We start from the raw sequence: 26,652 nt of genomic DNA, 5'->3' as shown, positions 1-26,652 counted from the left end.
AGGTCCAGGACTTCCTCTCTGCTTCCTGCCTCAGTGATGAGCCTCTCCTGACCCATGTTGTCTGAAAACCTGCGGACTAGAAGTTTTTGGAGGCTCCTTAAAGACCCTGATGCTGCATGGATCCACGTGTGACTCTCTGCTGCTGTGGGACTTCATCCACCTGAGGAGGATTTCCTCACGCCTGCATCCCACTCTCTAACTAACAAACTCCAGTTTTCACCACCAATTATAGTTTTTCTCTGCGAGACTAAGACACAAACCTGAGCAGGAACAGGATAAACTGTCGTCTGACAAATCCCCCTACACTGAGAATCCACCACCAGGTTCAGCCTCTTCAGCTCGTTACACAAGATGTTGGAGATAAATTCAACAAGTCAGATTAAAAGCTCAAGACAGAAACACCTGCCAGCTGTGTGTGTGTGTGTGTGTATCTATGTGTGTGTGTGTATCTGTGTATGCATGAAGGGAATAGCAGCAGACACTGCTCTGTAGGACGTTTGATCCCTCCAAGCTCTCTGCAAACCTTCATACACACACAAACATGTTTACACTGTGAACACACACACTGACACACACACACACACTCTGTCCTCTGTGCAGGCTGCTGCAGATGAAGCTGGATTATAAAAGATGCGGTTACTGTGTTCTCTCTCTCTCCTGCAGCTGATTCAGGCTCCGTTTGTTTGTTTATTTGTTTGTTTGTTTGAGCAGATTTCAGTCTCAGATCAGGATGAAAATCTGAAGTGAACATAAAAACAAGCCATCCCTGAATATTCTGCAAACATCCAGTCTGAAGCTTTAAGTTTTGGGGAATCTTTAGATCTAAAATCTGGAGCTAAAATTCGACCTCTCAGGGAAACGTCATCACGTCTTTCAACAGGTTTGACGTGGTTAATTTAAAGGTTTTCACAGAAACCACCTAAAAACATTCAGTGACTTTCAAAATAAAACAAACTAAACCAGGACAGATCCCCAAAACACCTACCCGTACCGTCCCCACTTTCTGGTTCCCTTCTGTTGGGGTCTCAGACTAAACTGATCCAACCCCAGGAGGTGGCGCTAGAAACTCTGCAGTCTGCTGATTGGTGGAAAGAATGGTCACTTCCTGTTTGACAGCGGGGATGAAGAACTTGTTTGGAAAATGGCGTTACTAACGTCATTCCCTCTGTCACGTTTTTCTTCTTCGTTGGATTTATTAGTGAGGTACACTGTGTCACGCTGCTATGACGTCTCGCTATCACGTAGCCAGCGCAGCTATCAGCAACCAGCTTACACGCCGCCTACCAAGAAGGACACGGTTGGCTGTGGAAACACAAACAGGATCAGACTTTACTGATCCAACCTGGTCCAAACCGGACCACTTGGTAGAAACGAGCCGGACTGAACACACAGCTGGTCCCTCCACCCAGTTTTCTTTATACGCTGAAGATCCTGATGTTTACCTTTCACTCCTGACTGTTTCCACCAAACAACTTCAGTCTCCAGGCTTCACCACACCTGTCCTGTCCTTAACGACCAGAGGAGCTTTACACAAAGAGGACTGTCCACTCAGATCCACTCAGATCCACTCTGATCCACTCAGATCCACTCAGATCCACTCAGATCCACTCAGATCCACTCAGATCCACTCAGATTAAGTCTTTCCATATTTTCCCTTCAGGTGACTGGAAACCTAAGAGACAGGCAGCCGGCCAGACAGACAGGGACATCCAGAGCTCAGGGCGCACACACACACACACTCACACACACACACACACACACACACACACACACACATACGAGGCAGCTTTGACTGTCACTGAGGGCAAAGTAATTACACAAACACACACAAACACACACAAACACACACTCTCTGCTCTCTATTCATCAGTCTCCTTCATTCACAAACACACACCCTGCCAGAGGGCGCCGCTGTGCTCGCCGCGGCCGCCATGACCTCACATTAACCAGCGGGGACGCTCTGCGTGGAGCGACACACGCTGAAGTTTACTGCGTCCTCTTTTTACAGACAGGAACAGACAAACAGCTGATCAGCAGATCGCTCAGCTACGACAAACACAGGAAGTCAATCTCTGTTTGCATTACTGAAAGCGTTTCTTTCTTTGAGTGGTTTCTATAAAACAGGTCCCTCAGCGAGGGACGGAAAGAGGACGGAGGAGGATCAGAGGAAGAGAGGAAGGAATGAAAGGATTTGGGAAAGAAGGAGGGAGGAAAGAAAAGAAGAAAGATCAGTGAAGAAGTGAAGGTGGAAGGAAGGAAATATTAAAGTTAAAAAAAGGAAGGTAGGGAGGAAGGAAGGGGGGAAGGAAGGAGGTAAGGAGGTAAGGGAGGAAGGAAAGGAGGAAGGGAGGAAGGGAGGAAAAGAGGAATCGAAGAGGATGGAAAGAATATGGGAAAGAAGGAAGGAGGACAGGAAGAGAGGAAGGAAAATATAAAAGTTAAGAAAAGGAAGGAAGAAGGTTAGGAAAGAAGGGAGGAAGGAAGGGACGAAGGGAGGAGGAAAGAAAAGAGGAAAGATGAGTGAAGAAAAAGAAGGTAGAAGGACGGAAAATATTAAAGTTAAAAAAACATGAAGGAAGGAGGGAAGGAAGGAAGGGAGGGAGGAAAGAAGGAAAAGAGGAATCGAGGAGGGTGGAAAGAATATGGGAAAGAAGGAAGGAGGAAAGGAAAAGAGGAACTAAAAAGGAATAGGGGAAGAATGAAAGAAGGAATGAGGCTGGAAGGAAGGAAAGAAGGACATGGAAAGGAGGTAGAAGGGAGGAAGAGATGGAAGGATTTGGGAAGGAGGGAAGGAAGGTAGCAAGAAAGGAAGAAACAGGGAAGAAGATGGAGGGAAGGAAAAGGAAGAAAGTAAGTAAAGGAATGAAAAGAGGATGGAAAAGACAGAATCAGGAAGAAAGGAATGGAAAGATTTGGGAAGGAAGGAAAAACCCTAAACGCCTCACGAACAGTTCAGAAACAGCCGCTGACGCCGTGTTTTGAGAGATTTCCGCTGAGTGACCTCCCCCTGCTCCCCTCCAGGAAACATCCTGTTTTATCGTACATACGAAGCCGCTCTCTGCTCTCTGACGGCTCCAAACATCGTTTCATGTTTCAGAAAGAGCCAGAAGACGCCACTAACTCCTGGTGGGAACACTTAATGAAAATCTCCGAGCAGTAATTAGCCTGAGTGAACATCCAGGGGGCGTCAGCGCTGAACACAATCATCTGGATTAGCATAACAATGCTGCTCTTTGTGGCTGTGTTGTCTGAGTTAATGTGCTCACTACACTGCGACGAGCGCAGCGAGCGCGGCGAGTGCGGCGTGGCGTGCAGGAGGAGTTTGTTTGGGCCGCTGCCAGCTCCTCACGTCTGAATTAAAGACGAGCAGAGACACGGGCGGCCACGCTCAGCCAGCTCGGGCCAATCTGGACACAAAAAGAGAAGAAGAGCAGCATTCAGAGCGTCTGAACCAGAGGGAGGGACGCACTCAGCCGCTTCTCTCTGCTGAATGAGGTGTTTCAGGAGACACGACGTGATAATCAAGCAGCTATTCAGCATCTACAGCGGCTCAGCAGCAGGTAGGAGGCACAAAGGAGGAGAGACAGACAGAGAGCACCTGTTCATTTAGAGTTTCACTCAGAGAAGGAGAGAGGCATGATGGGAAGTCTGAACACTAACAGGACTCAAACATCCTGTCAGTAACCACGGCTTCAGGAGCTCCATGTTTCTAACGCTAACACTGTTTCAGACCATCTCAGAAACTCTCAGACGGTGAAATAAACGCTGAAGGGGTCAGCATGACGTGTTTCAACCCTGCAGGTCAGGATTTTGGTGTTACATGCAAAAGAGACAGAGAGAGAGTACAAACATAAACTGTAAAATGTAGTTAGTTGACTTTACTTGGGAAAAAAAAAAAGAGCTTTGGAAACTGAAATTGTGTCATGGCAGAAACCTGGAGTGTAGTTAACACAAAATCATTTGTGAGGTTAACTTTAAAATGTAAGTTCAGATACTAAAGATACATGTGTCACTAAACGCACTGTAAAAATCACAGCGTACATGGGCCCATACCATGTGTTTCCACCTCACTCACGGTTAAAAAACACAATCACAACAAAACGTCTTTGCAGAAAAAACAACAGTTAAGTAGTGGCAGCAGTTTTGACAGTATTTTACTGTTATTTTACAGTGTATTTTTTTTACAGTGCTGTATTTAAACACAACAGGCTTTTACCGTTGACATTTTCACGTACATCTACTGAAACTTGCGACACTGCACCAAAGAAAACTTTGCTTTCAAGATGCACAAAATGCAAGTTTGACTTTTTAAAGTTACCTATTGATAGATACAAAGGTTGCCCACTTCCTAAAGTTTTTTACAGTATATAAAGTTTTCCAAATTGGTCATTTATCTGCGTTTTAAGTTACTTAAGGTTTGGTACTATGTGTGTGGGATAATACTGGAGACAGAGTAGTGACTGCAGACAGAGAGGAGCCAAAATAACACAGTTTGAAACTGTTGTTAAATTGTTTCTGATTGGCTGTTGTATGAAAAATAAATGTATGAATAAATACATGAAAGGGAAATGCAGATATTCTTGAAAATGCTGAATATCCGGCTGACTGTTGGTCTATCCGTACAGCTAACCACAACTAAAAACCAAAGACTGAAATTATAAACTTTAAGGAAATCTTTTCAAATATCTAAAAACGGTAAACTTTCTGGTAGATTTTTACAGGATTCAGACTCTTCTGTTCAGCCGTTGTTGTTGCCCCCTGCTGGCCATCGAACATAGAGGAAAAGCACTTAAATTTTTTTGACCTAAATTTTCCTCACATCTGTCAATAAGGCTTTCAATTTTTTTTAATTTTTGTATATTTTTTACTTTCATTTTTAAACATTTTTTAATATTAAAAAAACCCACATTTCATTATTTTCAATTTCTGCACATTTTTTCAAATTATGTACGTTCCATTAAAATAGTTTGTTCTAAAAAAAATTTAACAATTTTTGAAAATTTTGCAATTAAAAAAAAAAAAACCTTATTGTTTTTTTTGTTTTGTTTTTTGCAAATTTATAAAATTTTGGAAAATTTGTGAAATAAAAAAAAAAGAAATTTTGCACCTTTTTAAATTCACTTTTAATTTCAAATTTCTTAGTAAATAATTTTTTGAAAAATGTTCCATTAAATGAAAAAATGATAAAAAAAAAACTATGAAATCACATGTACAATATCATAAACTACAAAAATGCCTTGCAAAAATGAATTTTCACTAGTTTTTTTTTAAATAGATTTTTGTTAATGTTATTATGTTATTTTTCTTACAGAGGGTATTGATGATTTAAGACACTGACACTAAATAATTTTTTTTCAACATTTTAATGAACTAAATTTCCATCACATCTTGAAATAAAGCTTTCAAATTTAGAAAAAAAAAATACAATTTTAATTCTTTTCAAAGTATTTCAAATTATTTACTTTGAAACATTCTGCAATTTTTTTTAAATTTTTAACCTTTTTTGAAAATTTAGCAAAATTTTTGAAATAACAGTTTACATTATTTATATATTTTTGCAAATTAATGGAATTTGTACAAATTTAAAAAATTAGTTTATTTTGAGAAAAATGCAAATTTTTGAAATTGCATTTTTTTTTACATTTTGCAACTTATTTAAATGTCATAATTCTGCAAATCTATGAAATTTATGACATTTACAAATTTTTATTTTTTTCATTTTTTTTTAAATATCTGCAAATTTATTGAAAATACAAAAACTAAGACATCACATGTTCAACTTATAAACACTAAAAACTTCTTGTTCAGATAATTTTTCACTAGGTTTTTACTATGAATAGTGTTTCATCATTTTTTTGTCTTTATTGTGAAGATAAAGTCGATTTTGTGGCTCCTGATTGACTTTAATCCAGGTGAGCTGAGGAACAAAGGCTCCTATGAAACGTCTCGCATGAAATCAGAAACACGCCGAACATGAAACACAGCTTAACGTTGGAAAGTTACAGATGTCTGCAGGTATCAGAGCCTGTGTGTGTGTGTGTGAAGAGGTGACACACACTCACACACACTCAGCTATTTCCAGGCTCAGAGCTGCTGAATGCCAGGCCGTCTGAGGAGCAGGGTCGTCATGATGCTGAAGGCGAGAAGATGTGTAATTAGCTATTGTCAGAGACAAGGTGGCAAACTGGGCCGCTGTCGTTAACACACACACACACAGTCTCGCGCACACACACACACACACTCCTGAACCCTGTAAACCCAGCAGCACAGAGATACACTCTGAAAACAGCAGATGATTCAAACTCTGATACACGAGAAGTTAAGTTTCACACACGGAAACACAAACTCTGTCACCTCATTCTTCACACACCATTTATCCCTCAGCAGACACACACACACACACACACACACACACACACACACACACACACACACACACACACACACACACACACACACACACACACACACACACACACACACACACAGAGCGAGCATCGATGGAGGGAACAAGCAGTAATTAGAGAGCTAAATGCTCGTCTGTTGTGCTTAATTGCAGCCTGTATGGATCAGGCTGAGGAGGGGGAGCAGGGGGTCGGAGGGAGGAGTCACCATCGCTTTAGCTGCAGTGATCTCCTCTTTTTCTCCCCCCTCAGTGTCCTCCTATCACCTCCTCTCTCCATCACAGCTCTGAACTTTAGTTTGGGGAAACTTTCACAGAGCAGGCAATGCAGACGATGCAGAGCGCCTCGTCGCTGATAGACGACTCCATCCTGCAGGGAGGAGCTTCATTAAGCTTCACAACTTCCTGATGTGACAGTTTCATAAACAGACACAACAAATACTGCTGTAAAATGTGTGTTTGTGGCACCTTTGGCTTCATTTTTGCTGAAACAGAAGCTGTTTCTGTCTCTTTCCTGAGCTTATCTGTGGTGACTGTTCACAGCAAGAAACGAAATCGAGACTTAATGTCTTTTTTCTTTTTTTTTTTTTTAATTCCTTATTTTTCAATTCTGAAAGGCAGACATCAGGACAAAGACATGGAAAGATAATGAAGTTACTTCTGCCATTCAGTCTTTCTTTTCTTATTTAGGAATAAGGAACTAAGTTTAACATGGGAGAGACAAAGTGCAGAACCAACCATGTGTGCAGCACAAAACGAAATCGAGACTTAATTCCTGTAAAAAAAAAAAAAAAGTCCTATTAGACCTAATGTCAGTCTCATTCACTTGAAATGTCCAGAAAAAAACTCTTATTTCAGGGTCTAAAGAAACGTTTTTCTTACTAAAGATAAAACAAACAGTGGTAAGGTTTTAGTTTTAAAGTGTTTTCTTGTGTTTTTAATCCGACAAACTACACTAACACATCATCACAACAGCTGCATCCAACAGAAGAAGTGTCAAACACTGAGAAGTCCGAGGAGACTTCATTATTCTGATTTTTAAATGAGCATTTCTTTACAAGAGGATCGAACACGTCTGCAGCCTGGAGCAAGAAACTAATTTATTTAATTCTCTTTAATTTCTCTGCAGAAGGTCGAACTCTCAGTGATTCAGATTTAATCACACGGAGGTTATAAGTTTATCAGGTGACTGAAGTGTCATCTCCAGTAACACCGTAGCTGTGTCCAGAGGTCTGTGTTTTCTAGGGCTGCAACTAACGGTTGTTTTCATAATCGACTAATCAGGCAGTTATTTAAATGATTAATCGATTAATCAGATAATGACACATTTTTGCACTTTCCTTTACAATTTATCTTAAAATTGTTTGAGGTATTTTCTAAACAGCAATAAAAACAATAAAAACATTTTTCCTTCAGTAATATTTTATCACAGCTTTCTCTTTTTGGAAGTAGAGCTGAATCTGCAAATATAATCAGCCACTGACTCATTTTCAGCGCATGCGCACCTCTTTCAGTAGCCTACGGCAAGAGAGAGGGCTCATCTCCTCCAAACTAACACACTGTAAGCTACAGTTTCATGCATCAAAACACACGATTATGGAATTAGTTGCCAACTAATTTAATAATCGATTTTAATTGATTTAATCGATTAGTTGCTGCAGCCCCAGTGTTTTCAGGGTACAGTCAGTACGGAGAGCAAAAGCAGGGTGATCTGATGAAGCAAAAAAACGCATCTGCTCTTAGGAGAAAAAAAGATGACAGACGATAAAAGCCAACTGCTTTCTACATGAAGAAGTTATTTTACTTCAGCGTCTCCAAAATGACGACTGAAACCTTTGAGCTTCGACTCAACCCAGAAACAAACTGAGGACATAACTCAGACTCTGAACTCAGGCTGTTACGATTCACTAACTTCATCCAAATGTCCCGAAATCCTCGACCAAGATCCAATCTGCAGTCAGTCTAATAAAGTGTAGGTCTTATTTTTTAGTAAAATTTGTCTTATTAGATTTAATCTGAGCCACATTCACCCGAAAAAATTAAGAGAAATGTTTAATTTAGGATATTAAAGGAGAAAAATGACAAAATAAGAGACCAGACATTCTCATTTAAGAAACTTGATGAGCACATTGTTAAACGTAGGATCTGCAGGAGTTTTTGTTACCCATCACTCAATCTGGCTCCTCCCCCTTGGCTCAGTGCCAGCTGCAGCACACACCCACAGCCTCAGACCATGACTACATGAACACGCTCACTAGCCCAGCAACCACCTGTAGCATCACGCTTCTACATGGGACAGACTCGAGAGCTGTGCACCTGACTTAGCATGTTAGCACAAGCTAATCACAGGTATCTGACACATGCCTGGTTAGCTTTCTGCTAACTCGCATCTTTCTTCGTCCCGTGCTGCTCTCCAAGTTCCTGAAAGTGGAGCCAAGCTGTGCCCTCATTCAGGAAAAATCTTTATCTGCTTGGAGTTTGGTTTCACTTTGGTTGTTTTTCTTCCTCCATGCTACATCCACTATCGTAGCAGCTCTGTTAGCTTCTTTTACTCTCTATTCAACACAAAAAGTCACTAGAAACGTCCTGAAACAACCAAAACATCAACATCCAGGCTGAGGAGGGGGTTTGAGGCAGACACAGACACTGATACACACGTATAGAGGCCCAGAGGAGACGATGGAGCAGGATTATTCACGTAAAAGTTTATTTTTGGGGGGGAGGTAAAATCTTGGGGACACGAGCTGAGGGATGGTTAAAGCCACTCTTTAAAAACTTTATATTTTATAATTTATGAAGTTTTTTAAGGTTGGAAACTGCAGCTTTGGCATCCTGCTCCCAATAAGTCTTTATCAAATTCATCACTGCAGCGTGACGCCAAAATATTTCAGTTCAATCCACCAGGTGTTCAAATTTTGCAACCTACGGCACACAAAGCATTTTCAGCAAACCCTTTATCCCAGCCCCGGTGGTTTTGAAGCATTTTTCAGAGGAAAACAGTGTTTGATTCAGCTTTTTAAAACTTGAAAAAGCTTTATAATGTTTTGTTTTGTTTTGGTGGCTCTGTGGATGAAGTGCATTTCCCGTCCCTGATCCTGATCCATACGCGTGTGAAAACTTTCCTCTGAACTCAAACCTCTTTACATTTCCACAGCACCTATCAACGCTGAACTTTCACTTTCTGTAAACTCTGAAAGTCGAGACAAAGTCGAGGCAGCTCTCACACACTTCACCTGAACATCAGACCTGAGCAGTCTGGTACGAGGAGGTGATCTGATGGCTCGAAGGCAGAACATGAAGTCTGAGTCTTAAAATATGGTGTCCAACGTCTGTTCAGTGACAAATAAATCTGTTCTGCTCATTTCTGCCTTTTAAAATCTTAAAATGAGACATCCAGACACTGATCAAAGCCTGTTCATGAATATTAAATCCAATCCAGACCAAAAGAATCAGAATCCAAACCTTCAAACCGCCTGATGTGAAAGAAAGAAACGTCCTGGTTTCAGCACTCATCCTCTCGCTGCGTCTCTGAGAGTGAAAGAAAATCTCTGAAAGCATCAGAGGAGCAGAAATCTCTGGATCGGAGATGAAAACAGCTGAAATGGAGCAGGCGTGAGGAGGAAACAGCTCGGCAGGTGTAGGTCAGAGAGAAAAACATCAAAACCAGCTTTGAAGTTTGGATTTCTCTGGAAAAGAAAAAACATCTGTTTGGTGGGATCTGACGTGATGCTCGGTTTGCTCCTGAGATGAGGTTCAGAGAAGGAGACGAGGAGACGAGGAGACGAGGAGAGGTCAGAGGGATTTTACTCACACCGACTGTCAGAGTTTGGATGAAATCAGCTGAACAGTCAGTGACGTCACCTGAGCACTAATCTCTTCATCCATGTTGAGCAGTAAAACCTCAAACCTGTTGAGACCGGGTCTGACTCTGCTCATTATGTCTGTTTGTTGTTGTAGTCCAGATGTTGTAATCCAGACAAACTGATTTTGACACAGTTTGTTTTATTTTGAAAGTCTCTGGGTGTTTTCAGGTAGTTTCTGGTCACGACTTCCTGTCCCTAGATCTTCCATCCTCTGAATTTATGCATCACAGGTCCACGTCCAACTCTAATGGGATAACAAGACCCACCAGCCAAAATAAACCAGATGGACCTCTGGCCCGGTTCAGTTCGTTGTGGATCAGGTGGGTTTCCATCAGAGTCACTGTGTCACCTCAGATCTGCTTCGTTGAGGTCTGGCTGCGTGTCTGGTCCGGCAGGTTGTGGCTAACGCAGCCGTCCTGTTTTTACTGTCTGCATGTTCAGCCATTAAACAAACGGGACCATCAGTCCGAAAGTTCTGTTCTGGAACAGCCCATTTAGCGTTAGCGTTAGCTGCACACACGACTACAAATAATCAGCCAGTTAACTAATCACACCATGAAAGAGACGCAGGCAGGGGCGGGCTGGCCATCGGGAGATTCTGGACTTTTCCCAAACGGCCGGTCTATTTCAGACCCTATCCGGCCAGTGGTCGGAGCGTGTCAGGGGCGGACTGGTCATCTAGAGAATACCAGAACGACCGGTGCTGCCAGTCGGCCGTTGTCTGCAATGCTGTCCAACTGAGCATGTCTACCACTCATAAACAACAATAAACCTGGCGAGCACTGACGGTGTGACTGAGAGAAGATCAAGAAAAACATTTTTTCAGACGGAGAAATGGAGATTTTATTACAAGAACACACTAACAGCTGTTATCAGTGAGTCGATCAGGTGAACAAAGAGAAAGAGAAAGTTTGGCGATCTTGCACAGAGTAAATGTGTGTGGTCTTTCTGAGTGTACCGTAGAAAACCTCGGTAATAAAATCAGTGATATGAAAGATGCTTTGAGGAAAAAGCTCTGCAGCAATGACCCAGTACCTCGATGAAAAACTCTTAAAGCAGTTTATAAACTCCAACATCGAGGCTGCTCGAGTTTAAGAAGCCGCCGCTGCTGGTTTGAGACTTTGATTGTCTCCCTTATCTCATCTGTTTAATGAAAACTGTGTCTCCTCAATCTAAAGCTGCTGTATGGCTGCAGATCACCACCTTTCCAAAGGTTGTCCACTGTCTGCGCATATTACGTCTCAAACGGTAACGCATCACGAGATGTCTTTATTTAAACAGCCGGACAGTATCTGTAATCCTGCCGTTAGCGCCTGTGATGGTGGGGTCTGCCTCCATCAACGCAAACGCTCTTTTGGCTCATTAACCTGGCTCAAATTTACCACTAATCAACTTCTTTTTTCGCTGTTGGTACAAACAGACCCTGAAGTCAACAGGTCGGAGGTTTTACATCTCAACATGAAGCAGGAGAGGATCAGCAAGGAAGGACAGGAAGTCAGGTGAGCTAACAGCAGTAACTTCAATAATAGCAGACCATTCGGATAAGAATTACTCATGACAGAAACAGACACATATTTGTGGCCCAGGTGGACCTCAGCAGGACTTTTACCTGATAACTGTATCATCATCAGGAAACAGCGACTGGACGCACAGATTCAGGAGAAATGAGGCAGTTTAACTCACTAAAAGAAAATAAAAACAGAGCTTGAAGAGTAAAAGAGCAAAAATTTCTGCTTCATTTGTCATTTCTTCAACAAATGTTTCTGCAGCGTCTCCAGAGCCGACGGTTTTTCACAGACTCCTGTTAAAAGCTGTTTAAAGTGAATCTCTGGTGAGCGTCCAAACTTCAGAGCGTTTTCTCCTTCCTTCGTGTTTTTTCCTGCGCGGCGTCACGCTCCGACCCACAGAACAGACGTCCTCCTGCAGGGTTACGGTTACGACACGCTGAGCCAAACGCAGTTTGTGGAGAACAGACGAGGAAACTGCTCGCGCCGTGCACAGCTGATGATAACATCCAACGCGCTCGCTGCCTCGCAGCGCCCGTTATTAAGCCCTCGCTGCGGTCAGCGCCGTAACGCCCAGAAGTGGATCAACGCAGCGGGCTGCGAGTCGAGGCGGAGATAAAATCCTCATCATACATTTATTCGCCGCTCCTCCTCTGTGAAAGATTAAATCAATCCCTGAATCCTGCGAAGACACAGGATGTTTCAGACACCTGTGGACTCTGTTCACACACCTGGACCAGCTCACCTAAATTACCCAGAACTCTCAGGCTCAGATCATCTTAAATCCACCTGGACGTGCTCCTCTGCTCCTCGCTAACGGCTGTAAGGCAAAGAGCAGCTGCAGTTTAACAAAGCGTGCGGTGAAATGAGAGACCTCTAAACGTCTTAATCCACAGAAAACAAAAGAATTAAGAGCAGAGATCTGACTCTCTGCGCCCGGCGCCGCTATCAGCTCAGTGAGTCTCTGAGGCCGGCGTGCTCAGCGGCGCTCCCACCAGGCTCGCTGGGGCGTGAAATAGGATGCAGCTCACCTTATTAATGCCCCATGATGCATCTGTGCAAGTATCACAGAGGAGTTTATGATGAAGGAGGTCATAAACAGGTTTGAGCTGCTGTCAGAGACGATCATCTCAGGCTGAGCTCTGCTCCGAGCTGCAGGCTGCTTCAACATAACGTTTCCTGCAGAAATGATCTTTATTATTCCACGTTAGTCTGGAATAAAACACACCATGAGCCAAAACCTCCATGTTTAAAGACACAAAGTCAAAAGTACAGTCGATGCATGAGAAACAGGATGGAAACAGCTCATTGGCTGACACTGACGCCTGGAGACGCCAGGACTCAGTTTGGGGCACGGTGGAGGTTTTCCATCTGATCCCTGTAGGTGGCAGCAGTGCTCTCTTTAGTTTAGAAATCTGCAAAGATTATGAGAAGAGATGGAGACGGTAGCTGAGTCCCAGTCCAGGAGCTGCAGACTACGAAGGCTGGATTTGTAGACTGATTACATCACAGCGGTGAGCGGCTCCTCCAAATCGATCCAGCCTCTTTTTTGTGGTGGAAAGGACCGATTCGGTGAATCCTCCTCAGCCTCCGATGGACAGCTCTTCTTTTACTGAAGCGAGTCCTGAATTAAAGAAGCTGAAAACCCAAAGTAAGGTAAGGTATTTTTCCTGTCAGAGGCTTTTACTGAAACCATCCTTTTCCTCTCCTGGTCATTCAAAGCAGAGGATTCAAAACTACCCCTGAAAACAACAAAGCCATGAACTGACGACCCTCTGAGAAAAACTAACATCGCTTCATGATGAGACGGAAACAGACACAAAAAAGACAAATACACTTCATCTGTCTGATGTGCAAGGAACCGGTTGAGCTTTGCTATGAATGCTATGAATCTGACTCCATTGATTCTGTCCGTGTCCTGGTTTAATCATATCAGGGGTCGTCAACTAAGAAATGTGGAAATTAGATCAAATATTTTTTTGTTCTCATACTTTAATGGAGTTTCAGTATCTCAGGGTCTTGTTCACGAGTGAGGGAAGGATGGAGCGAGAGATGGACAGGCGGATCAGTGATGCGGACTCTGCACAGGTCTGTCGTGGTGAAGAGGGAGCTGAGCCGGAAGGCAAAGCTCTCTGTTTACCGGTCGATCTTCGTTCCCACCCTCACCTATGGTCGTTAGCTTTGGGTAGTGACTGAAAGAACAAGATCGTTGGTGAAATGAGCTTCCTCCGTAGGGTGGCCGGGCTCTCCCTTAGAGATAGGGTGAGGAGCTCGGCTATCCGGGAGAAGCTTGGAGTAGAGCCGCTGCTCCTCCGCGTTGAGAGGAGCCAGATGAGGTGGCTCGGGCATCTGATGAGGATGCCTCCCAGACGCCTCCCTGGTGAGGTGTTCAGGGCACGTCCCACCAGGAGGAGACCCCGGGGCAGACCCAGGACACGCTGGAGAGACTACATCTCTCGGCTGGTCTGGGAACGCCTCGGGATCCCCTGAGAAGAGCTGGATGAAGTGGCTAGGGAGAGGGAAGTCTGGGTTTCCCTGCTTAGGCTGCACGTCTGCTCGCTTAGCTACAACCAAAACATGAGATGCAAAAGAGAATCCACTTCCTGGAAAGTTTACAGCAGAGACATGAGTGATGAAGACAAAAACCTCAAGACTGAGAGCTGCTGTCCTGCTTTGCCGTGAGTTAATCATTGGTGGATGTTCAGACTGAGCATGTGCAGATTTTCAAACCTCCACATATGTTAAGAAAACACTCATCGCACCAGATCTGTACCAGATGGATAACAGGGTTCCTGCGGATCCTTGAAAAGTCTTAAAAGGCATTGAATTCATAATTCTAAAAATAAGGCCTTGGCATTAAAAAGTCTTAAATCCAATTTTCAAAAGTCTTAAAAATGAAACCACATTAATAAGATTTATGTTAGATTGAACTAAAAAAATATTTAGCAAAGTGTATCTGTTTTTCAAAAAGAATTCACTGATTTATTGTCATGGCAACATTGCGCAGAACTAACAAAGCAGTGATGTGGCTGCACCAGGATCTTTCAGAGCAGACGCATGTCTTGGTTTTAACTACAGTGCCTGGAGAGGGAAAAAAAGGTGAAAAAATGGCAAAAAAAAAAAATTAAAAAAAAATCCAAAAGTGGCTTAGGAAAATTGATTATGGCAGCAAACTTGGAAATTAATTTGAAATTAAATGTCAGAAAACATGTAAAAATTCCCAAAATGTTTCTGACAGTGGTTAAAAAAAAAAATAATGGGGGCAAAATAGGAATGAAGGTATAAAAACGGGCTTAAAAAGATAAAAATGGTCCAAAAGTGGGACAAAGTGTATGAATGAAGGTCAAAACAGGGATAAAAATTGCAAAAACTGGGCAAAAATGGTACGAAAGTGGAAAAGGATAATAAATAGGTGCAAAATAGGTATGAAATTGCAAAAAAAAAAAAAAAGGGAAAAAATTTGAAAAAAATCCAAAAGTAGCTTAGGAAAATAGTTTTTGGCAGCAAAATTGGGAATTAAATTTGATATTAAATTTCAAAAAACATGTAAAAATTACAAAAATGTTCCTGGCAGTGGCCAAAAAATGATGAATGGGGGCAAAATAGACATAAAGCTGTAAAAATGGGGTTAAAAAGAAGACAAAAAGTTTTGTTTTATAAAGAATAAACATTGGGTTAAAATGGCCTCTCACCCAGGTAAATCATGTGGTGTTTTTATTTTGTTTTTTTGTTTGTTTCAATTGTGGTTCGTTGTCGACTTGGTCTTAAATTTGATTTCAAACGGCCTCAAAAAAGTCTGAAATCGTCTTAAATTTAACTTGGCTTGAGCTGTAGGAACCCTGGATAAGGATCTCCTGACTGGTTCATTACACATTTGTGGCCTCAAACACCAAGGCTCCACCCCCTGACAGGTGTACAGAGGGCTGGCCAATCAGAGCGAAGGAGGTTTGAGGATCAGCAGCTAAACAGAGGCTGAATGAAAAGTTTTCTAAAACACCAGAAAGAGAGGAAAAAGGGATTTTAATGATCTGTAGACCATGTGAAGATACTACAGGAGCCCCAGAGGGACAGAATAAAGACAAAAAAAACTCACAATACCCCTCTTTAAGCTCCAGGACTCCAACCTGGCTGTTAAAGTTTATCCTGTTTCATCCTGAAACGTACAGTTTAGAAGAAGAAGAAGAGGAGGAAGTCTATAAATACGACTCCTATCATCCCCCCAGCTGATAAACAGACATAAAGAAACAACAAAACCACATTTAGCTCCTTTACATCTGAACTCTTCAACCCCACCAACCTGACGGCGTTTATAACATCAGACAACAACGGGAGAGGCTGCTCGAGTTCAGGAAGCCGGAGGCTGAAACACACAGGGGGTGGCTCTGAGAGCTTAGCGAAGCTTTTATCTTAAACTTCACGTCGGAGGATGAAATGATCGTTCCTCTCACGCTGAGACGTTCAGGTGTTTTCAGGTGTTTTCATACTTCCTGTTTTCACTCTCTGACTCCTGAGTCCTCCGTTCATAAACTCATCTAAAGTCAGGATTATTTTGGGATCTGTCTGCTCTTTACAGCAGCTGGAGCCAGAAAATCAGAGTGACTGCTCCCGCTATTAGCAGCCGTTCATAATTAGCCGTTTCATCCACAGCGCGACGAATTCATCACCAAATATAGAAGCAGGAATCAACGTCTTTCATCTGTCCCACGCAAAAACACCCGTCCTGGATCTGAGCAAAAATGAAATCATCAACACTCACAAGAGCTGAAAGATCACAACCTTTACGACCCAACACAAGAGCCATGCAATGTTTGACAGACAGCTGGTTTCTGGGAAATGTAGTCCTCAAAAAAACACAACATAACATCACATCACAGGCTTTAACGGCGAGCAGATTCCCCTCCAGGGCTCAGCACTCACCCACGCCGTTGGCCCCGACGTCCCTCCTCAGACCGCAGAACATGACAGCAGACATGGAGGCTGCGAGTCAGAGCCACATCCACAGACGAGAGGAGAGACCGGAGCAGGCGGAGATGTGGACTGCCGCACTCTCTGGGAGCACAGTGGCGATGATAAGAGATGACGGGCGCTTACGTTACGCCCCCCAAGAGGAGGGGGAGACAGAGAGGGGAGGATGAGCTTCAGGGAGAGGAAGAGTGAGAGCGTGTGTGAGCCAGAGGAGGAGACGCTGAGAGTTAGACACAAAGAGATAACGCAGATGGATGAGAGACAGAGGAGGTGCTGGAAGATCTGTGGCTGAAACGGCAAAGTTCACACCTCATCGGTCCATCCAGCGTTTCCTCTCAGAGCGCCGGAGTCAAAGGTGAAAAGAGAGAAAACTTTGCAGGCTGCAGAAAAAAACATCTTCATTTGGAAGAGCAGGTTTTTGATCGTGTTCAGCAGAAAGCTTCGGTCCAGGCTGCAACTGCTCTTTGTTCAGGAAGCTGCAGCAGTCAGCGCTGCGAAACAAAGCCAGTCTGGAGCTGCAGGAAGCTAACGACTGAGTCCAACACGTCTACAGCCTGAAACTAAACCATCCAGGCCTCATTACCTCGTTTATTTCATCCAGTTTTTCATCATTACTCATCTGTTTTAGTTTCACTGACAGTAAGAGCTGAAGACAGTTTGGCTAACAGGTGAAGCTAGCGTCTTCTAGCTTGAGTCAATGTTTCCAGCACACACTCACCGCTCGTTAACCCAAACATCTAACCACCCAATCACTGAATTCAGACAAGCTGCTGAAGTCCAAACCCATCACCAGCAGGAAACTGAGGCCACAATCCTCCAAAACTGGACAAGAGGAGACTGGAAAATGTTTGGACCCAACATCAAGTGCTGGACATAAAAACACCGTTACAACAACAAGACCGAGGAATTCAGAAGAGGGGATCAACAACAAACGATAAACTTGTGAACTGTAAAATCACCCAAAAAAATGTGGTTGAATATCACTCATGATGTATGGATCTCGCCATCTTTAGGCTAAAAAAATGTTTAAAAAATAAGTCCACTGCTGCACGTCTGTGAAGAATTGACTCAGTTTGTAGCGTAGTTTAGCAGCTGCTATATTTCTCTCTCCTCACAGCCCGGTGCTCTGAGACGTGTCTGTAACGTGTAACGTTAGTGAATCCTGGTTCTGTCCTACCAGAGCTCATCTACCAACTCCAACCTCACCAAGCAGAGCTAACGTAACCTGGCTCTTCATTTTATTGATAGACTCTCAAGTTTGAACAGACCACTGCAGAATAACTGCTGACTGTGGGTTGGAGACAACATTAGCACAAACACATTAACCTGGGGTTTAGCCTTTAGCTCGTGTTTAAGCCTTTAGCTCCTGAATTTTAGACTAGACTTTTTTAGACTTAAACTTGTGAAGTAGCTTTAAAGCCATGTTTAAGCCTCTGTTTTAGCTTTTAGTTTTCTGTCTTAGGCTTTAGTCCATGTTTTAACCTTTAGCTCTTAGTTTTGCTTTTAGCTTGTGTTTTAGCCTTCAGCTCATGTTTTAACATTTAGCTTGTGTTTAAGCCTTTAGATTGTGTCTTAGCCTTGAGCCTGTGTTTTAGCTTTTAACTCGTGAATTAGCTTTGAGCCAATGTTTTAACCTTAAACTCCTATTTAGCCTTTAGCTTGTGTCTTAGCCTTAAGCTCGTGATTCAACCTTAAGCTCATAATTGAGCTTTTAGCTTATGTTGTAGCCTTTAGCTCATGTTTTAATATTTAGCTTGTGTTTAAGCCTTAGGTTTATGTTTTAGCCTTTAGCCTGTTTTTTTTGCTTTTAGCTTGTGTTTTATCCTTTAACTCATGTTTTAACCTTTAAGTCTTGTTTTAGCCTTTAGCTCCTGCATTAGCCTTTAGCTTGTGCTCCATCTCTCTCCTGTTTCTCTTTCTCCTGCTCTTCTGTCCTTTTTCTGTCTGACAGTTAGGCTCCAGTTTCCACCATCACTACAAAATTAATCACAGAAATCATTTTCAGCAGAGAAAAACACAGATCTCTCTTTTTTCTTCTGAACTATGTCAGCACAAAGTTAGGGCTCAGGGAAACTCAACCTAGCTTCAGTTGAGCTAGGTAAAGAGGCCTCTTTAAATAGCCAAGCCAGCTACGGCTTTATTTATACGCTCAAATGTCAAAAGTTGAACAGCTTTTAAAATTAATTTTTAAACAAGTTAATGAACAGAAATCAGCTGTTGTCCAGCCTCCTGCCCTCAGTCTGCTTCGTCCTTGGTCTGGTGTTTGTGTCCTAACTCTGTGGGCTCCAGGTCAGTGAGACACAATGATTCATTCTGCTGGATGTAAGGAGACTCAGCGCAGAACAAAACAAAACATTAGTCTGAAGATATTATTAAACCCAGACGATGGAGACTGGCTCCTCAAAGTTACTGGAACAAAACAGAAATAACAACAGATGGAAAAGAGGAGGAAACAGAAACGTGAGGGGAAGCTTTGGATGCAGCTGAAGAGACGGGGAAGAAGAGCAGCATCATCAGCGTATAAAGATTCCTGTTTAAAGAGAGGGTCAGGTGTCAGATATCCTAAAGAAACCCAGGTCTGTGCCTCACAGTCCCTAAACACTGACGTTCAGAGGCCGTCTCTGCAGATATGTGCAGCAGAATCGTTTCCTCAGGCTGCGGCGTCTCCTCACAGCACAGAAATGTTTTTATTCTAAATGAAGAAGTTTCAGCTGCAAATGCTCGTTAAAGACACAATTCAGCGAGCCATACGCACAAATGGATTGTGTGAAATGGATGTATGCACACTGACGTTACATTCTCCTCTCTGCAGGAGCTCCTCTGTCAGGCTGCACCATTAACATCCACACAGCTCCTCCTCCTCCTCCTCCTCCTCCTCCTCCTCCTCCTCCTCCTCCTCTCCTCTGTTTGCAGATGCAGCTGCTTCACTTTTCTTCCTCTGTGTCTAAAACCATCAAAGCAAACACACAAACAGTGAACACATGCATATCTGACATGCTCGCACACTCATCCTCTAATGCGCCCACACACACACACACTCACACACACTAATCCGTGTGACGGGGGAGGAGGGGGAGACGCTAATAACCCCACTTATTACTCTCTCTTTTCCTCATGGTCAGTTCATCATGAAGGCCTCTCGCCGCGCGCTGCCTGACCTAGATTCATCCCAAACGGCTCGCCATCACATCTTTTACATCAGCAGAGGGTCTGAGTCACGGCGCTGCGTCTCGTCTGGCCGCAGAATCACCCAGAGTCAAGACCACCAACGCACGCAACCCAGAGAGTGAGCAGAGAGTGAGCAGAGAGCTCTCTGAGTTCGTTAAAGAGCAGTCTGCTCAGTCACTTCATGAAGTACGTTAGAGAGTCCTCCGTACAGCAGGCGATGGTCGCTGCTCCACCAGCTGCTTCTGAAACACCTGGAACCTGAGTTCAGCTTCATTCTGATTGGCTAAATCTCAGCTTTAACTGACCAACAGCAAACTATCCCCATTCTCTGCCTGATGAGAGAAGCAGAGCAACATCCCGTCCTGCAATCCAGACACAGACAGCAGAACTGACTTCAACCAGAAGAGGAAGAGGAAACACAACGTTCACAGTTCGGACGTTTAATTCTTCTCTCTTTACAAAAGTTACAGCTTAAAACAAACAAAAACCCAAACTGTGTCTTTAAAACACTCATTCCAGCCTCTGTCGTAACTGCTTTATCTGTTACTGTCTCTTTAAGAAACTTCGAAGCCATCTGGAACTCAGTGTTCCGGAACCTTCCTCCTGTGTTTCCATGAATGAAGTCATGTTTCTCTTCTTAAAGTGACTGATTTTGCCTTTTAAGAAAATTTATCAACTGATGATGTCACAGCTTGATCAAATCTCCTGTTCTTCTCGCTGAAATCTCGAGCAGCCTGGAGTCTCGTTCTGAAATTACTCCGAAACGCCTTCAGCTCAGAGCCCAAAAGTTTGCCCACGTTCAGTTTAGACATCTCAAAGCTGCCAACTTTCTAATATTTATACTATAATGTATAATTATTATATAAAATAATATGCAATCAAACTCTGCTGACTTAAAGGTAGGGTCAGCAGGAGTTTTGGTTACATGTCAGCAAACACAAAACTCAAACTGGGCTCCTCCTCCTTGGCTCAGTGCCAGCTGCAGCCCACACCCACAGCCTCCAACTGTGACTACAAGAACACAATCACTAGCCCAGCAACCACCTTTAGCACCGCGTCTCTACGTGGGAGAGACTCGAGAGCTGTGCACCTGACTTAGCATGTTAGCACAAGCTAATCACGGGTATTTGACATATACCTGGTTAGCAGAAAGCTAACTCTTGTCGCTCGTCGCTAACTCCGCTGCTCTCCAAGTTTCACCCACATTTAGGAAACAGCTTTATCTGCTTCACTCTGGTTGTTTTCCTTCCTTCATGCTACGTCCGCTATCGTAGCCACTCTGATTAGCTTCTTCCACTTGCTATTCAACACACAAAGTCACTTGTGAACTGGGTTCACTGTGATTGGCTGAGGTAACCACAACTACTCTCTACCCAGAAACTTCATGAGACAACCAAAACATCAACATCCAGGCAGAGGAGGGTTTGAGGCAGACACAGACACTGACACACACATATAGAGACACAGAGGAGACGACTGAGCAGGATTATTACAGTAAAAGTTGATGTTTCATTTTTTAGGAAAATCCTGCAGACTCTACCTTTAAACTGTTTTGCAAACATCTGATTTATCATTAAGTTTTTCTTTTTTTAAATGTGAAAACTAACTGGTATTTTCAGATCCTGATCCCGGTGTGTAAACCTCCCCCTCTGGTGATGCCTCCCGTGTGTCTAACTCACGGTGGATGTGAGTCTGAAGCGAAGCACACAGAGCTGCATCTTCTGCCGTTCTCAGAGATAAAACACAGTTAAGTGAGGATGACAAGTTCTCGGGGTGATAACTAAAAATATCTGCAGACGCTAACTTCATCTGCAGATCTGTGACTGTGGGAGAAACGCAGCCCAGACTGCACGGCTCGCTGAGCACGACCAGCTTCGTCTCACAGCCACAGACGATGGAAACACGCTTTAGATTGTCCTGTAGGGACAAAAGGTTTCTACATCTCTGATCACCTTTAGTTAAATAGCGTTACACCCAGGTCTTTAAATCCAGGACTGGATCCAAACCAGTTTTTTAGTCCACGTAAAGACATGATATGCAGGATTCCTGCTCCTGCTCCCTGAATCCTCTCCAGAGGAGTCCCATGCACAACATGAGTCTGAGTCTGTGAGTATTAACTGTGATGATGTGTGTGTGTGTGTGTGTGTGTGTGTGTGTGTGTGTGTGTGTGTGTGTGTGTGTGTGTGTGTGTGTGTGTGTGTGTGAGTGTGTGTGTGAGCGTGGATTTGGACCCAGTGAGATTTTCCCTCAGGGCTCAGAAAGACGAGGGAGAAGGAGAGAGGAAAGGAAGGAGAGAGGAGGAAGGAGGCAAAATAAGCAGTCAGGATAATGACTCATGTCAGCCTGCTCCTTCAGACACACACACACACACACACACACACACACACACACACACACACACACACACACACACACACGGTGTCCAGACACTTGAGATCACATTTCGTGCTGCACACGGTCGGAGTGTTTCTCATCTCCTCTCTGCGTCTCCTCTCGCTTTCGTTCTGTGGGTTTCAAGTGCAAATGAATCCACACTCCGAGGATTATGGGTAAGTACTTTGAAGTGGCAAATGATGGCCTCCCGTGGCTCGGCGCTGAAAACACACACATGCAAAAATTGACACCCACATGCAGGCGCGAGTGTGTGCGTACACACACACTTGAAGAAGAAGACAGCTGCTCAGAGAGCGTCTGTGCACATGACGATTGGACACACTCACACACACACACACACACACACACACACACACTCACACACACACACACACACTCATCAGACTCATCTGATCTGCACAAAAGCACAGCAGCCTGTTTGCTAAATCCTGCAGCATTTTACTAAATCCTTCCAGTTAATCTTCAAATTTAGCTTTAACCAAACAAAACAAACAAAACGCAGAAACTTGCAGAGAAAATGAAAATGATGCAGCAAAACATTTCAGCAGAAACTTAGAGGACGGTCCCAGAATTCATCATGTCCAAAGTTTTCAACCTGTGGCTCTTTGACTCCTCTGCAGTGTCTCCTTGAAGCTTTAAAAAATATGATTAAAATAAAGTATTTTTATTTTTTCTCACAGAGGGTATTGATGATTAAAGACACTGACACTCAATAAAATCAAGCATTTACATTTTATCGGACTAAATCTTCATCACATCTGTCAATGAAGCTTTCAATTTTTCTTCTGAGGTTTTGGAAAAAAAAAAGATTTTCAATTCTTTGATTTTTTTTTTTTTAATTTAGAAAAAAATGCAAATTTTTTTTGGAATTGATTTTTTTTTAAATCATTTAAATTTAAAATTTTTGAAACATTTTTCTAAAGAATTTGAAAATAAAAAAGGTTTTTGAAAATTGACAAATAATTACAGAAAAATGTGTAATTTTATTTTTTTAATTTATACAATTTGGCACATTTGAAATTTCAAAAGTTTTGGAATTGATGGCATTTTATTAATTAATAAATTAATTGATTTATTTTTAATTTATTTAAATATGCAGATATTTTTTTTCCTTGTATGTACTTTATTATTTATTTTATTTTACTATTTGAAAAAAAAATAATTTAATTCAATATTTTTGTTTTTTGAAAATAAAAAAAAATAAAAAAAAAAATAAATAAAACAAACATCTTATTCATTTAAAAAAAAATTCAACTTACTGAAATTTCAAAAAGGTTTGCAAGTTCATCAAATTTCTGATATTAAAATTTTTCTTCATTTTTAAAAAATAATTCCAAATTTTTCAAAAATAAAAATAACTTAGACATCACATGTACAATTTTATAAACACAAAAACTTGTCATTCAGATAAATATTCACTAGATTTTTACTTTGTTTGGAGTTTTATTCACTTTTTTGTCTTTATTGTGAAGATAAAGTCGATTGTGTGGCTCCTGAGGAAAAATGGCTCCTATGAAAGTAAAGGTTGCAGACCCCTGATCATGTGGCATCAGAAGAAAATGGGAATGGAGTAAAATAGGCAGATCAGAAAATGAAAATCAGAGATAATCGAGACAAAAACCACAACTCTTTCTTATATTTCTGCAGAAGTGGTTTTATCTGAATGTTATTTTAACAACTAAATCACATTTTCAGAAGCATCCTGACGCTAAAACAGATAGAAACCTGCAGAAATCCACCACGCGGTCAGTTTCCAGCTTTTATTTTGAAAAACGGTAGCTCCAAGCCGTTTTTTTCAAAGCTCTCTGTTAACTTCACTGAAGCTCTCCCTCCTCTCCTCTCCTCTCCTCTCCTCCTCTCCTCTCCTCTCCTCTCCTCTCCTCTCCTCTCCTCTCCTCTCCTCTCCTCTCCTCTCCTCTCCTCTCCTCTCCTCTCTCCTCTCCTCTCTCCTCTCCTCTCCTCTCCTCTCCTCTCCTCTCCTCTCCTCTCCTCTCCCTCTGACTCCCTGATTCCTCTCTCTGAGCCTCTGCCTCCCCCTGCTGTGCGCCTCCTTTCCATCACTCTAATAGCTCTCTGCACTGCAGGACGCAAATGAGGACAGATGGAGACGACAGATCTGTCTGACGACGGTAAACTGCAGGGAGAGGACTGAGCTGAGGGGAGGACGAGGAAAGAGGAGGAAAAGGTGAGGATGGAGGAGGTGAGACTCTAGGAGATGCAGTGAGGAGGTCAATCTATTGGTTCACAAGCTGATCAAGCACAAAATGATCATTTGAGAAATCCAGGGAGCAGGGAAGACAAAGGCTGATTGCTGAACTGTCTGAATCACTTGGAAACAAAGAAGCTAAAGTTTTATGACCCTCCTTTAATAGTTGTGTGTTTTCAGTCAGAGGCATCACTCCATCCTGAATCACCTCCATCCTCTGAAGTGACTCCTCCTCTGGTCTGAATATCTGATTCTCTGACTCAGCTGAAGTCAGTGAAAGAAACCCAGCTCTGTGTGTAATCCTGATTTGTCAGCCTGGACCCAGCAGCAGAGGACGTCTAAAGAGGGAGATATGAGGAGGTGAATTATGAGGAGGAGGACTGACAGGAAGAGGAGCTGGCTCTGCAGAAAGCTGCGAATCCACCGAGGAAGAGCGGGAAACCGATTTGGGGTTAATTTGCATTTCAAACTCTCCGACATGAAGCGGTAACGTCAGAAACCTGCTGAAGCTCCCTCCCTGCTCTGCTCGTCTCTCAGGTCATCACTTTCTCTCCTCGGGGTGTAACCGTGTTAGTCTGACTTTCCTCCATCATGTTTCTGTTTTCTGTCGCTGATCCACCTCTTTATCTCCTACAGCCTCACCACCATCACCACCATCATCATCATCATCATCACCTGCTCCGATCAGCACGTAACGCTGTCATCTACAGTCAGCAGCCTGGGTTTAAGGTCCCACGTCCACCTGGTCCACCTGGTCTGACTCTGTTTTTCTTTCTTCAGTTTAAGGACGACAAACGTGGGATCTTTATCTGTCTATCATTCATTCAGTTGATATTCAATTCTAAATAAAAATATAAATAAATAATAAAAAAAAGATTAAAAAAACATTTGTTTTCTTTTTTTCTTAATTTTTTTTAAAAAAAACCAAATTGATAAAAACGTTTAAATATCCTGTTTCTTCAAATAAAGGGAGTTTGAATTACGGGCCACAAGCTGATTTTGATTTTATTATTTTATTTTTCTGATCATCGTGACCCTGAAGTTGTATCTTCTCTGTCAATAAGCGAAGATGAAGCTGGTTTGATGGTGGTTTCCCGCGAGATGATGGACGGCTACGTTTGATTCAAAGGAGCTAAACGAGAAACTTTAAGGACGACATGAAAAACTCAGCAGGATCCTTCAGGTTTGTTGGTTTTCTTCTAAAGTACACCATGAGTTTCTAATTAAGTTCACTAGTTAAGTTCTCTCCGATTAATGCTAACATCCTGCTTCGATAATAAGGAAATGCATCATTAGATAGTTAAATTAAAATCTTCAACATGTGACTCAATGGTTTAACTCCACATCTCATTGATGAGGAAAGTCAAAACAACTGGAGAACAGACAGAGGAGGAGGAGGAAAAGTTTGGCTAAGATGTGAGAAAGTGAGAAATAAAGAAAGGTGAAAGGAAAAGGAGAAACTAAGGGTCTGAAACAATCTCCTAAAGAGGAAAGCAAAGAGAGGAACGAACAGTCAGACATGATGACAGGTTCAGATTCACGTTTGTGTAGAAACTGGTCCCAGTATTGTTCACTTGAATGAGGAGGATAAAGGCCAGCTGACACCTCCGCGGAGCCCTCACAGAAAGCCTCACAGAAAGCTTTCAGAGAGCGCTGATTGGCCTTTCTCAGCTCCTCTGGTTGGCTGTCAGAGACAACAATGAGTCCACAGGAAAAATATAAAAGCTAACAAATAGCAGAGAGAGGAGAGGAGCTGCTCCACACTTTGGGCTTGCTGGCCTCATTATGTCAGGACCGGGTTACGGCAGCGCAGAAAGAGAGGGTGGATGAAGGCGGAGGAAGACTCAGAGAGGAAATAAATGATGAGGAGAGGGATTAGAGGAAAACGGACCAGAGAAACCGATGAAATGATCGTTTTGCCCCAAATTTCTGCCTTTAATATTTTAAACGACGGATGAGTTGTTATGTAAGGAAAGACTCAACGCTCAGACGACCCTGACCTCACTGCTCAGACTGAACCTGACGGTGGATTTCACGTCGGGTTTGACCAAAACATCCAACGCTGGTGTTATCATCCCTCTATTCATACCGCTCTTTAGAAATGTTTCACCAGTCACTCATTGAAGGAAATTGCTCTGTTGTAGTCCA

The 26,652-nt window shown here is 42.7% G+C and overlaps 1 protein-coding gene across 9 annotated transcripts in view; it reads right to left on the bottom strand.

The window, feature by feature from the left end:
• Positions 1 to 26,652, bottom strand: part of grip2b (glutamate receptor interacting protein 2b) — a 355,529-nt gene that overhangs the window by 61,802 nt on the left and 267,075 nt on the right. For 2 of the 9 annotated variants that reach the window (XM_074668274.1, XM_074668299.1), the window contains exon 1: positions 16,689 to 16,821. The exons of the other annotated variants lie outside the window; for them this stretch is intronic. In XM_074668274.1, coding sequence (XP_074524375.1) covers positions 16,689 to 16,743 — 55 coding nt within the window. In that variant the 5' untranslated portion in view covers positions 16,744 to 16,821. Of the gene's footprint in view, positions 1 to 16,688; positions 16,822 to 26,652 lie in introns of those variants that run through there. 9 annotated transcript variants of the gene reach the window in all.

This window comes from Halichoeres trimaculatus, unplaced genomic scaffold, assembly GCF_033239565.1.
Source record: "Halichoeres trimaculatus isolate MK-OKI-2021-1 unplaced genomic scaffold, fHalTri1.1 fHalTri1_scaffold_1, whole genome shotgun sequence".
NCBI lineage: Eukaryota > Metazoa > Chordata > Actinopteri > Labriformes > Labridae > Halichoeres > Halichoeres trimaculatus.
This window is presented reverse-complemented; position numbering and strand designations above follow the sequence as displayed.